Here is a 14796-nt window from a genome sequence, read left to right on the forward strand (position 1 = left end):
TTAGCGGAGTGTGGTGGCGCACGCCTGTAGTCCTAGCTACTCAGGAGGCTGAGGCAGGAGAATCGCTTGAACCCAGGAGGCAGAGGTGGCAGTGAGCCAAGATCATGCCACTGCACTCCAGCTTGGGCTACAGAGTGAGACTCCATCTCAAAAAAAAAAGTTATGCAAGGGCATATGCAGTGTGAGTTTGTTTTTATAATATTCAACAGCAGGAAAAAGCAAGCAATTATTTAGGCACGGATGCAGAGGTGGCCAGGAAATTATTAACCCAAAATGCCAGATAATGGTTAGCCAGGGTGGGGGATGCAATTCAAGACAGGAATATATGGAGAGGGCTTTTGAGGCATGGCAACGTTCTAATTTTTGGCCTGGGTGTTGGGTACACAGGTGCTTGTTTCATTAATTTTCTTTTTTTCTTTTTCTTTCTTTCTTTCTTTCTTTCTTTCTTTCTTTCTTTCTTTCTTCTTTCTTTCTTTCTTTCTTTCTTTTTCTTTCTTTCTTTCTTTCTAGCATATGTGCTATATTTTATAATTTGTTCAAAAAGCATTCAAGGAAAGGAGTCAAAAAAGAAAAAGAGTTTAAAACATAGTCAAGAGAGGCTAATTGAGGAAGCAAAGGTGACCAGGCAGGATTCAGGGTCCACTTGCATTTAAAGTCCCAAGAACTGGCCAGGTGCGGTGGCCCATGCCTGGAATCCCAGCACTTTGTGAGGCTGAGGCATGTGGATCTCTTGAAACCAAGAGTCTGAGACAGGCTGGGCAACATGCTGAAACCCCACGTCTACAAAAAAAAAAAAAAAAAAAAAAAATTAGCCAGGCATGGTGGTGTGTGTCTGTAATTTCCAGCAACTTGGGAGACTGAGGTTGGAGAATCACCTGAGTCCGAGGAGTTGGAGGCTGCAGTGAGCCAAGATGGTGCCACTGTACTCCAGCCTGGGTGACAGAGTGACCCTGTCTCAAAAAACAAAACAAAATGAAACAAACAAAAAAACAAAGTCCCAAGAACTTGTAGAGGCATCAACTTGTGCAGTTGAGTGAAATTTGTCTTTTCCACCCTAGTTTCCCCATTCTTGCCCTTTCTATTCATGAAGCCTCCCTCTTTGCTGCCTCTCCCCAACTCTACATGCTCATATTGTTGCCACTTTTACCTGAATTCTTAAACAGAACTTTATAAGTTACCACACACAATGATGTAACTGATGAATAAGATCCAAATGGGTTACTTTTTCATTAATGTCTCCATTTAATAAATATTTATTAACACCTGGCTGGGTCAGGCACTCTGCTTGTAGCTGGAGATACGGCTAGAACAAAGAGGACAAAGTCTCCTGCCCTTTTAGGCCTTATTATTCCCTTATTTACCCCTGTTTCCCTCCTTCCAGGTTTACGTGCATTTGTTAGAGCAGAGCATAAATTTCCAGGTACCGATGGAGCTGGGGGTTCATTATATGGTGCCATTAGACCATTAGCTCCTCGGGGGTGGCTTCTATGTTTGACTCACATCCAGATCCACCATGAAATCTAGTGATTTTCTTGGATATAGCAGGAATATTTGTGGACTGAGTGAAGAAATGAATAGAGATGGTTCCCATCTAGATTTAGGGTATCTCCCTCCCCGTACCCCACTGTGTGTCTTCGGACATTCGTTTATGGCAATGGGTGATATCACTATTCACAAATATCTCATTCTCAGAATCCTTAGCTTGGAAGACTTTTTGTCCTTGAGCCCAGCACGCCACATGTTACCTCTGTTAGATCTTCCTCTGCGGCAGTAATGAGAGGCGTATCCCCCGTCTTTGGGTGCTGAAAGTCGAGGTTTCCGAGGACGGATTGGACTTTAGTAACATAGTCACAGATGAGTTCCACATCACCTCTTGAAACTACTTCTAGGAAATCATGAATCAGTTTATTTTTATTCATCTTGCTAGTTCCACATGATTGCCTTGAAGAGAAAAGGAACGATTTAATTATATGAGAGCCAGCAAAGCTGTGAATGGTTCAAATGTAACATATTCTGCCTTTACTGCCACCTGTTTCCTTCTTTTATGTATAAAAATCTCATAACCGTTTCAAAGACAATTTTGAAAAGAGTGGGAAATGCCACAATACCACCAGGCTTGGTTTTTTGCGTACATGTTGAATTAGGAAGAATAATAATTTCACCATTATTTTGGAAGATCTGCTATGGTAGAGGAGAAGAGAGGATGGATCAACAGCAGAATGGAAACAGCACAAGCTTGGAGCCCAGTAGAACCTGGATTTAAATTCCTTCTCCACAGATTACCAACTGTGTGACCATGAGCACATGGCTCATCTCTGGGCTGCGTTTACTTATCTCTAAAATGGAAATGATCGTCCCCTCTTCAAAAGGTTGGTGAGGATCTGAAATATGATCTACAGAGGGTTGGCACATTCTACAGGTGAAAATTCTTGTTGGATTTTGTTATTTTTTTTTTAGATTGTTTATTAACCACCTTATACGTATTTCCTTTCTGAAAGTCCCATCTTCCCAACAATACGGTAAGCTTCTCAATAGCAGGGACATTACATGACTTGTCCTTTCATCTCCTCTTTGATTCTAGCACAGTGGGAATCATGGAGGAGCACAGTGCCCACTGTTCTAGATTTTCCAGGAAAGCCCTAATTTTAAATATCTCATATCAGTTTTCCAAATCATTGAAATATCTCAAATTGTAATTTTGGAGGTCACCAAACTACCCTCTCCTGCATGGAGCTTTTTTTTTTTTTCTTTTGAGATAGAGTCTCACTCTGTCACCCAGGTTAGAAGGCAGTGTCACAATCTTGGTTCACTGCAACCTCTGCCTCCTGTGTTCAAGCAATTCTCCTGCCTCAGTCTCCCGAGTAGCTGGGACTACAGGCGGGCCACCACACCCGGCTAATTTTTGTAGCTTTTAGTAGAGATGAGTTTTCACCATGTTGGCCAGGCTGGTCTGGAATTCCTGACCTCAGATGATCCACCCGCCTTGGCCTCCCAAAGTGCTGGGATTACAGGCGTGAGACACCGCGCCCAGCCTGGAGCCTCTTGCTGTTAGTAACAGCATGACATCCTTTGTCAGGCTCTATACTCCAACTTCTGCTTCTGACACCACCTCACTGTATGTAGCCACATGTTATCGATTCGATGTGCAATTTCCTTGCAGTAATCTGGCATGAGATTGAAAACAAAAGAACAAGAGGCTCATTTCATAGTACAACTTTGTGGAGGAAAGCTAAGGAAAACAAACAAGAAAAAGTCTAGATTTCTTCTTTAATGTTCTGAACACACAAATGGCTTCAGAATTCATGGGCCAGACTACATAGAGCCCTCGTTCTCAAACGAGAACATGTGCTTCACTCTAGAAATAGTTCTAGTCCATGAATTCATCAATTCATTAGGAAGATGCTATATGCCCTTCAGCAGCTTTCATTGACCTGTCCCAATAAACATAACACAAAACAGGTTAGACAAAATACAAGAAAGAGCACACATGGTTAAGTGTCCATGCAAACAGCAGATAATGAATCTTACAGATGTCAGAGAAATGGGCTGGCCATGTGATCTGGAAGATCCCCTTGAAAGAAGGCATTCATTGCTGGGCTCGGTGGCTCACGCCTGTAATCCCAGCACTTTGGGAGGCTGAGGCGGGCGGATCACGAGGTCAGGAGATCTGGCTAACACGGTGAAACCCCGTCTCTACTAAAAGCACAAAAAATTAGCTGGGTGTGGTGACGGGCACCTGTAGTCCCAGCTACTCCGGAGGCTGAATCAGTAAAATGGCGCGAACCCAGGAGGCGGAGGTTGCAGTGGGCTGAGATCGTGCCAGTGCATTCCTGCCTGGGCAACAGAGCGAGACTCTGGAAAGAAAGAGAGAGAGAGAGAGAGAGAGAGAGGGAAGGAAGGAAGGAAGGAAGGAAGGAAGGAAGGAAGGAAGGAAGGAAGGAAGGAAGGAAGGGGAGAGAGAAAGAGAGAGAAGAAAGAGAGAGAGAGAAAGGAAGGAAGGAAGGGAGGGAGGGAAAGAGAGAGAGAGAGAGAGGGAGGGAGGGAGGGAAGGAGGGAAGGAAGGAAGGCATTTGTGATATCTGGAGAGTCAGAGTGAAGGAGAATGGGCAGCTCTGATGAAGGACAGGCATGAACCCAGGCCTCTACCCGGGTCTGAGGAGGAGAGAGTGAAACCAGAAGGAAATTTACCCTGGATTCCCCAACACATCGGCAAGCCCATGGAGAGCTTTCAGCAGTGCGTTTTAGGAACATTGGTACTTTAGTAAGATTATTATGATGCAGAGGAAAAAGGCAGAAACAAAAATTTGAATGTGGCTGGGCATGGTGGCTCACCCCTGTAATCCCAGCACTTTGGGAGGCCGAGGCGGGGGGATCACCTGAGTTCAGGAGTTCAAGACCAGCTGGGCCAACATGGTGAAACCTTGTCTCTACTAAAAAATACAAAAATTACTCAGTGTGGTGGTGCGCACCTGTAATCCCAGCTACTCAGGAGGCAGAGGCAGGAGAATCGCTTGAACCCAGGAGGCACAGGTTGCAGTGAGCCGAGATCAAACCACTGCACTCCAGCCTGGGCAACAGAGCGAGACTCCATCTCAAAAAACAATAACAACAACAAAATTTGAAGTGAAGGTTCACAGGATTTGTGACTGACTGACCACAGACAATGAAAAGGTCCAAGAGGTTGGGGTCCAGGAACTGAGGGAGGACCCACAGCTGGGCAGGTGATTCTTTTTACAGAAAGACAATAGATGAGGTCAGCAGCAGAACCAGTACATAAACAAGTGTGTGTGGTTGGTGTTCTTGGCTTTCAAAGAAATGGTGGCCTTAGCTCAGTGCAGTTTCCTAAACTTGCTTGAGCATAAACATTGCCTTGTTATAAAGATTCCAAGTTTCCTTTAGTAGATCTGGGATGAGGCTGGGGACTCTCTTTTTTGAAAGAAATTTTTCATAGACTTTAAAAAATTGACTTTATTGCTTAGGGCAATTTAAAGCTTATTATGCAAAATTGGGCAAATTCTGCAAAATTGGGCAGAAAGTACAGAATATTCCCTCTCCACTACCCACTACTGGCCTCACCATCAACAGCCTGCACCAGAGTGGTACATTTGTTAACAACTGATGAATTTACAAACAGAGTATTATCACCCAAAGTCCATAGTTTACGTTAGGGTTCACTGTTGGTGTTGTACATTCTATGGGTTTGGACAAAGGTATAATGACATGTATCCACCATTTTAGTATGTATAGAATAGTTTCATGGCCCTAAAAATCTCTGTGTTCTGCCCATTCTTTCCTCCCTCCACACTAGCCCTGGGCAACCGGGGACCTTTTTATTGTCTCTGGGAGGCTCCCATCAGGCAACTTCTAGAAACACAGAATTGAATCCACAATCTTTCTTGCAATCCACTTTGTTTTCTAATTGACATTTATCATTACTACCTGTTACTCCTTTTGATTTAAACTTCCTAGAATAGATAGTAGTTCCCCCTTCTAATTTCTAGCGGAATACTTTGAAATAGAGAATGAATTCCTCAAGTCTTTATCTACCTTTGTTCAAAGTGAAGTTACATAATAACAATAATACAACAACAGCAACATGCCCAACATTCATTGAATGCTTGCTACGTGTCATATGCTGTTCTAAATGCTTTACAGGTGTTTTTTCTATTTAATTCCAAATAATACTATCAGAACAGTTGTATTATTATCCGTATTCTATAGATGAGGAAAATGAAGCACAGACACTGGCAAAATGGGATCTCACTCCAGAGAGATGAGAGCGCTACTGCCCAAAAAGATGTAATGGAGTCAGGCGCGGTGGCTCATACCTGTAATCTCAGCACTTTGGGAGGCCAAGGTGGGTGGATCACCCGAGGTCAGGAGTTCGAGACCAGCCTGGCCAATGTGGTGAAACTCCATCTCTACTAAAAATACAAAATTAGCCAGGCATGGTGGTGCATGCCTGTAATACAAGCCACTTGGGAGGCTGAGGCAGGAGAACTGCTTGAACCCAGGAGGTGGAGGTTGCAGTGAGTCAAGATCGTAGCATTGTACTCCAGCCTGGGCAACAAGAGTGAAACGTTGTCTCAAACAAACCACAACAAAAAAAAGATGTAATGGAACGAGTATTTAAAGGTGCATTTGCAGAATAGGCTTATTTCCATTTTCATGTTTGGACGTTAGGTAGATGCGGATGAGCTCATCATTACTCCTTGCTAGCCACACTGGACTGTGTCAGACTTTCCTCTTGTTTTATTTTTACCCTTCAGCTCTGATCCCCTCTGTCTGATAAGAACCCAATCTAATGTGCCTGAGAGGTATCCTCAATAAGTGTATATCCTTATAAGGCATATAGTGCTGTTATGTTACATTGGTTTTTAATTTACACAAATAATATTGTACTCTAGAGCTCATTAATTATTTGTTAACACTTCACTTTTAAGCTTTATCCTTGTACTTATATGTACAAGGTTGTTGGTTTTATGTTCACCATATTTTATTACTGCCTTGGTGATGGACATCTAAGTTGTGCACTCCACGAACAACACTGTGATAAATATCCTGGTTTAGGCCTTATTATGCACCCTGCAAACGTTTCTCTGGGGCAAGTGGGTCGAATGGATTTAATTTCACAAAGTACTACCAGATTCTCCTCCAGAATGGCTGTATCAATTTACACTGCCACCGATAATGCCTGTTTTCTTTAAGCTCTTTTAAGAGAAGCAGACGTTTGGTTGATTGCTGTCACTTAATCATCATTATCTTCATCATTAGCATTTAATAAGCAGTGTGCTTGGAACCTTACTAAGGGCGGAAGGGGCAGATGATATACTCAAAATCAGGCCACAGAAATAATTAAAACCAATACACACATCTGTCCCAGCAAATTGCTTTGTAACTCAGATTTACATTTTACATACTTGTTTTTGAAAATGCAACAGTATTTGCAGGATCATTTCGGGGGGGGAAAATGGTTTTCAGAAACAAAGGATAATTAAAACTTGTCTTTCAATAAAGCTAAAAATCAGGTATTCAAATAACAGTTAGGCAACAAATAGATATTTATATCACACCTTATTCATAAAGTAGAAATAAAACTTCAAACATTTTTCCCCCAAGGTTATTACCTAGCAATGTTATGGAGTTGTAACTTAACTTTTTAATGTAACCCTTAAGGGAGAGCATTTCGTAAGTAGTATCTATCATCTAAAATAAAACATAAAAATTTAGATTTAGCTAAACTACAATCCCAAAGTTATCAAATCAAATCACTGAAATACCGGGCAATGTGGTCATTATTTGGCCATTTATTGTCTCACATACTCAATAGTGATGGGAGGAAGACAGTGACTATTAAATGAGCTCATAGCATTATCTCTATATGCAGGTCATTCTTTTAGTTAACATGCACAGACCATGGCTTTTAAAAATTATTTTTATTACAGACGGGGTCTCACTCTGTCATCCAGGCTGGAGTACAGCAGCTTGATCATAGTTCACTGCAGCCTGAAACTCCTAGGTTTAAGGGATCCTCCCACCACAGCCTCCCGGATAACTAGGGCTACAGGTGCACAGCACTATGCCCCACTAGTTATTTTTATGTTCTATTTTTGTAGAGACAGAGTCTCACTATTTTGCCCAGGCTTAGTCATGAACCCACAATGCCTTTTATTATTGGGCTCTATATCCCCTTCTGAATTCAATCTGTACATGTCCATTTTAGGTTTCTTTCATAAGAAAACATTTCTCAATTTTCCATTTAGAATTGTTGTTGTTGTTGCTGTTACAGAGACTCCCTGTATCGCCCAGGCTGGAGTACAGTGGCACAATCTTGGTTCACTGCAACCTCCACCTCCTGGATTAAACAATTCTCCTGTCTCAGCTTCCCAAGTAGCTGGGATTACAGGTGCCCACCACCACGCCGGCTAATTTTTGTATTTTAGTAGAGACAGGGTTTTACCATGTTGGACAGGCTGGTCTCGAACTCCTGACCTCAGGTCATCCACCCTCCTTGGCCTCCTAAAGTGCTAGGATTATGGGCATGAGCCACCATGCCTGCCCATTTAGAATTGTTTTGGTCAATGATTTTTGAGGAATAATCTTTCATTCCACAGAGGTTTTTAGTTTAGCATCTATTAAAGCCCAGTCTTTTTTATTTTTAATTGCATGCATGGTTTATCTATCTGTAAAACCAAAACCTTTTGTTATACTGTACATCTGATTTAGAACCTTATGTAATGAAGATTTAAAGCAACAGAAATCTTATTTCATGTAGAGAAAGCGTGGTTAAGAACATATGTATACAATATTGATTGGTTACAAGAAGATTCATACCATGTAAAGTTTACACATATTTGGGTGATTAAACTGAAAGATTACCCCTAGGTATAATTCAATGAAGGCAAGTGTTTTTCATATACTTTTCTTGTCATTAGTAATTTAGCCTATGGTCTAGAGGTGCCTACATAAGTATTGGAGGAAATCGTCACAATATTTGAAAAGTAAAAAATAGTTTATTACAACTCTAAGGATATTATTATTTGAGATTAGGACACAGTTTCTTCTATCAGTTTACCTGGCGTTCCTCCTCTGGGACATCCTTTGGGGAGTAAAAAAGCCGCAACATACAGTTTATCTAAAATGGAAGGAAAAGCAGAGATTTGGCTTACCTGTGCTGTGTTTTGCTGAGGGAGGTGGCACACGGTTGAAGAAACACCAAGCCAAACAGTAGCCAACATCATCCTAATTCATCGTGGCACTGATTTCCGGGACAGCTGTAGCCCACACTTCAACTAGGGATCCATTTTAAAAACAGCATAGATTCAGATTTTTTTTTCTTTAATGATTTTACAGTGTTACACAGCCCAAATAATTTTTCTTTAAATTTTTTCTTTAATTAAGCTGATCCTGCATGCACAAACCCTTAAGTAAGCTGCAAAGAGACTGCTTAGTTTACAGGTTGTCGCCCAGGCAACCATCCACTGTGCATTTAGCTTAGAGAATTGAAAGCAGGACAGACCATCCGGGAAGGAAAACAAGTGTTGTATGCTCTTCCGAGTTGTTGCTCACGTGCTTTAACACTACCGAACCCCTATGTACTTCCATGGTTGGCACAATTACCATGATCACCTGATGCACGGAGGCTTTCTCCAAGAGATCCACGCCTTTGAAGGGGCCCTCTCAAAGCTGCGTATAAGTGACAGAGTGAGAATCCAATCGATTATCACCAAACTGATTGCATTCTTAGACTCAGCCTTGAGAAAGCGCCAGCAGATGGAAATCCTTACATTACAACATACTTCTTCTCTAGGTACGCTTGTGGTATTCTGAAGCAAAAGCTTCGGTAAAGAGACTGCACTTTTGTCTGAGTCAAATGGTAATAAACCCAGCTGCAAAAGACTTCAAATCATGGACTATGAAAACATACTCATGAGGAAGTGGACACAGGGCACTCCATAAGGTCACCTGGCATTTGTGTGCTGCTAAATTATCTTCTGCCAGTAACCAAAGGATGCAGGGGTTTCTCTTGTAAGGTAGCTTTCTCTTCTAAGGTAGGGCATCACATTATATATTCTCAACTGAATGGGCTACGATATTCTATCACAATAACAACAGCTGACATTTATTGACTAGTTCCTACGTTAGTCCATAAAGGACATGATTAATGTCATTTAACCCTCACAACAACTCCATGGAGATAAAACAATAAATAGCATCATTGCCATGTACAGAAGATGACATTGAGGCTCAGAGCTTTTAAGCTAATGAATGGTGGAGCTAGGGATTGAACGTAAGCGGCCTGGTCACGATGTTGAAATACTACTTTTACTATGCGTGAGCGCGTACACACACACACACACACACACACACTCTCTCTCTCTCTCTCTCTCTCTCTCTCTCTCTTCTCCAGTGGATGAAGACTTCAGGGTAAAAGCCATTCAGAGATTGTTAGATCTATGTAAACTCCCTCATTACCAATTCAGCTTCAAGCTGCTTGACACCAACTTAGGCACACACAAGCTGTTACTCTGTTTTGCTTCCTATACTCTACTTTGTCTCCACTCCCAGCAAGGTGAGTACTGTCTCAGCCTAACAGAGGAAGGTGTAAGTACTGTAGTTTCTGACTTTTAGGATTTCTGCCAGGTTATCCTAGGGTTCTGGCTTGTCTGCAATCTATGAATCTTTAAATTGCCTTCTCAAAAAGTAATCCTGGCCAGACGTGGTGGCTCACACCTGTAATCTCAGCACTTTGGGAGGCTAAGGTGGGCGGATCACCTTAGGTCAGGAGTTCAAGACCAGCCTGGCCAAAATGGTGAAACCCGCATCTCTACTAAAAATAAAAAAAAATTAGGCCGGGCATGGTGGCTTATGCCTGTAATACCAGCACTTTGGGAGGCCAAGGCGGGTGGATCACGAGGTCAGGAGATTGAGACCATCCTGGCTAACACGGTGAAACCCCATCTCTACTAAAAATACAAAAAAAAAAATTAGCTGGGTGTGGTGGCGGGCGCCTGTAGTCCCAGCTACTGGGAGGCTGAGGCAGGAGAATGGCGTGAACCCGGGAGGTGGAGCTTGCAGTGAGCCAAGATGGTGCCACTGCTGTCCAGCCTAGACGACAGAAGGAGATTCCGTCTTAAAAAAAAAAAAATTAGCCGGGTCTGGTGGCTGGCGCCTGTAATCCCAGCTACTTGGGAGGCTGAGGCAGAATTGCTTGAACCCAGGAGGCAGAGGTTACAGTGAGTCGGGATCGTGCCACCTCACTCCAGCCTGGGCAACGGCTGTAATCCTTTGTAATCCTTTGGCTAGGCGCAGTGGCTCATGCCTGTAATCCCAGCACTTTGGGAGGCCAAGGTAGGAGGATTGCTTGAGTTTAGGAGTTTGGGATCAGCCTGAGCAACATGGTGAGACCATGTCTCTACAAAAAATAGAAAAAAATTGCTGGAGGTGGCGGTGGGCACCTGTAGTTTCAGTTACTCAGGAGGCTGAGGCAGGAGGATTGATTGAGTCCAAGAGTTTGAGGCTGCAGTGAGCTATGATCATGCCACTTCACTCCACCCTGGGAAACAGAAAGACATTCTGTCTTTAAACAAAAAAGGAATCCTCCTTTTGTCTCTCATTTTGAGATAGAGTCATTCGAATCTTTTTTTCTTTTTTTAAAGAAACTCAATTTTTAAAAATAGTGAAGGGATAGTCATGCAAAACAAGGACAGTATCAGGTTGCCCTAGGGCTGTGTCAAAAGCTCTAAGGAAGCATGGAAGGGGAGTGTCTGACTTCCTGGATTGAGGGTGGGGGATGTATGTTTGCCCAGGCTGCTTGAACAAAATGCCACAAACTGGAAGGCTTAAACAACAAAAATTTATTTGTTCACAGGGCTGGGCACTGTGGTTCACACCTGTAATCCCAGCACTTTGGGAGGCCGAGGTGGGTTGATCACCTGAGGTCAGGAGTTTGAGACCAGTCTGGTCAATATGGTAAAACCCTACTAAAAATACAAAATTTAGCTGGATGTGGTGGTATGTGCCTGTAATCCCAGCTACTCAGGAGGCTGAAGCTGGAAAATTGCTTGAATCTGGCAAGCGGACGTTGCAGTGAGCCAAGATCTCGTCACTGCATTCCAGCCTGGGTGACAGAGCAAGACTCCGTCTCAAAAAAAAAAAAATTATTTGCTCACAGCTCTGAAGGCTAGAAGACCAAGACCAAGGTATCAGCAGGTTGGGTTTCTCCTGAGGCCCCTCTCCTTGGTTTACAGGTGGCCACCTTCTCTCTGTGTCCCCACATGGCCTTTCCTCTGTGTGTGCACATCCCTAGTTTCCTAATCTCTTCTCATAAGGACACTAGTCAGATTGGATTAGAGCCCACTCTAATGGCCTACTTTTAACTTAATCACCTGTTTAAACACCCTGTCCATAAATACAGTCACATTTTGAGGTACTAGGAGTTAGGGCTTCAACATACGAATTTTGAGTGAGAATCCAACTGATTACCACCAAACTGACTGCAAATACAAATAAGCTCATAACAGGGGGCAGAGAAAGTCTTCACAGAAGAGCAAATATCCAAGCTCAAACTTGAAGGACAAATAGTTTACCAGGTAAACTATAGACACAAGGACATTGCAGATTCTAAACAATAGCGTGTCCAGAGGAAAGAGAAAGCACAGCATGTGGAAAACATTGTAGGTGCATGTTAAAAGAGGGTGTCTATTAAAAGAGAGTAGCAGACACAAAGATGTGCTACTCAGACCTCCCTTAAAGAAAGAGTCACTGCCCAGCTATAAGGCGTGTAGTTAGGTGAACAGCCTACGGCTGTTGGGTTTATCAGGTTTGTCTAACTGTTCAGCCAAGGACCTGCTATTCTTGGAGTACTTCCTCCAGCCAAAAGCTGAGCAAACAGTGATAGCCAAGGCCACTCCTTTCTTGGGGAGATCCTGGCCAATGGTCAACTGAGCAAGGCCGTAGTACAAGGGGCTATGCATTTCCTGATGGGTAATTTTTGCCCCAGCACTTCCAGTTGGACTTCAGAGACTTCGCCAGCTTGGAGATCCTGGGGAGGAGCACTACGGACAGGGGTTGTCATCAATGGAAAGGGCCTAGGGAGGGGAAGAACTTTGAGCTTTGTTCAAACAAAAAGAAGGAGGAGCGTGACTCAAGAAGATTGGTCAAGGGAGAAAGCGGTAGCATATGAGATTTGCGTCATATGAAAAGGCTGGATCATGCAGGCCACCGTGAGGAGTTAGAATTTTATGTCGGGGCACTATACAGCCATTGATGGCTTTTAAGCAGGAAATTGCATTGGTCCAATTCCCTTTTTTTAGAAGATCACTCTGTTTGCTGTATGGAAAATGAACTGGTAATCTGAAAGTTAAAGAGATAAGAAGGTACAAAGAATAGATGGGGCAACTAGAAGACAAATAGTAGGGTGGTAGACAGAAATACAGTCATAAAAATAACTATATTGATTATAACTTAAAGGTAGAGGTTGTCAGAATGAATAAAACAGAAGACGCAGCCAGGCACGGTGGCTCACACCTGTAATCTCAGCACTTTGAGAGGCCAAAGCAGGTGGATTGCCTGAGGTCAGGAGTTTGAGACCAGGCTGGCCAACATGATGAAACCCCATCTCTACTAAAAATACAAAAAGTTAGCTGGGTGTGGTGGCACATGCCTGTAATCCCAGCTACTTGGGAGGCTGAGGCAGGAGAATTGCTTGAACCCGGGAGGCGGAGGTTGCAGTGAGCTGAGATCGTGCCATTGCACTCCAGCCTGGGCAGCAGAGTGAGACTCTTTCTCAAACAAACAAACAAACAAAAAAACCAGAAGACCCACATTACATGCTATATATGAGACATGTTGTAAATATAAAGCCATAGATAGTTTGCAAGTGAACAGATTGCAAAAGATATACCATGCAGAAACCAACCAAAGCAAAGTTGGTGTGGCTATATTAATATCCGATAAAATAGACTTCAAGGCAAAGAGTATTACCAGAGATAAAGAGAAATGTTTCATAATGGTAAAGGAATCAATTCATCAGGAAATCACAACAATCATGAATGTGAAGCAAAAATGGACGTAATTGAAGGAAAAAAAGGGATGTCACAATACTAGCTGGAGATTTTAATACTCCTTTTAAGGAATCAGGAGACTAAATATACCGAAAAGGTTAGTAACAACATAGAAAATCAGTCACTATTACCTAATAGATGTGTATAGAATTCCAGACACAAAAACTATGGAATATATATTCTTTTCAAGTGAATGCAGTGTAGTCAACAAGATAGAGCATATGCTGTACCACACCAGTTCTCAATAAATTTCAAAATATTGAAATTTTACAATGTAAATTAGATAACAATATGATATCTAGTAAAATCTCAAATATTTGGAAATTGTACACATACTTCTAAGAAAGCCAGGGATCAAAGAAGAAATCATTTGCAGAATTTTAAAATATCTTGAAGTGAATGACAATAAAAATACAACATATTAAAACTCGTTGGCTATGGTAAGAGTAGCACCTAGAGAGAAACTGATAGCCTCAATAATTATATTAGAAGAGAGAATAAAGGGCTAAAGCTATTGACCTTCAAAGATTCCATCTGAAGAAGCTATAAACAGAAGAATGTAGAAGACGTAAATAGGTGAAAGCAAATAACAAAGTAAAGAGTATAACCAATGAAACAGAAAGCAGACCAACCCCTCACCCCCAAAATCCTTCTTTAGCAAGATTCACAATCAAGAGAACAAATTGAAGGAAGGCAATCATGTAGCAGCCTGACAGGTTTTTCACTGGCCCAAAAAAGCCAATGCACTTAGAACAGCAGGTTTTGCAGTAAAGAACAAGATTAATTATTGTAGGGCCAGATGAGCAGAAGAATGGGAGATAGTTCTCAAATCCACTTCCTTGAGAACTCAGAGGATACAGTTTTTAAGGATAATTTGGCAGGGAGGGGATAGGGAATGGGTGCTGCTGATCAGTAGGAGAGGAAGCCGTAGGAGTATTCAAACTGTGTTCATGTGCTGAATCAGTTTCTGGTGGGAGTTTCTGGGTGGGAGTCAGTCTCTAGATATGAGTCACAGGTCTGGGTGGAGTCAGTCAGTCACCAAAATGCAAAAGTCTAAAAATATCTGAAAGACCAATCTTAGGTTTTGACAATGGTGATGTTATCTATAGGAGCAATTGTGGAAGTTGCAAATCTTGTGGCTTCCCAGCTACTGAACTCTTGAGCAGTAAGTGGTTACACAAAGGCAAACTAGGGAACAATGGCTGGTTATCATTTAACTATGCCTACATCT

General features: G+C 42.3%; 1 protein-coding gene across 5 annotated transcripts in view; it reads right to left on the bottom strand.

Annotated features, from left to right (window-relative positions):
- Positions 1-9085, bottom strand: part of LOC105492553 (mitogen-activated protein kinase kinase kinase 19) — an 83617-nt gene extending 74532 nt beyond the window's left edge. For 2 of the 5 annotated variants that reach the window (XM_071072644.1, XM_011759769.2), the window contains exons 1-2: positions 8670-9084; positions 1746-1941 (exon numbers count right to left, since the gene is read on the bottom strand). Coding sequence is in view for 4 of the 5 variants with exons in the window: in XM_011759769.2 (XP_011758071.2) it covers positions 1746-1919 (174 nt within the window). In the remaining variant the exon portion in view is untranslated. Of the gene's footprint in view, positions 1-1745; positions 1942-3528; positions 3688-8669 lie in introns of those variants that run through there. The other 3 variants (XM_071072643.1, XM_011759772.2, XM_071072642.1) reach the window with 2 other exon arrangements.
- Between the last annotated feature and the right edge of the window lie 5711 nt (positions 9086-14796).

The sequence above is a fragment of the Macaca nemestrina genome, chromosome 11 (assembly GCF_043159975.1).
Source record: "Macaca nemestrina isolate mMacNem1 chromosome 11, mMacNem.hap1, whole genome shotgun sequence".
Taxonomy (NCBI): Eukaryota; Metazoa; Chordata; class Mammalia; order Primates; family Cercopithecidae; genus Macaca; species Macaca nemestrina.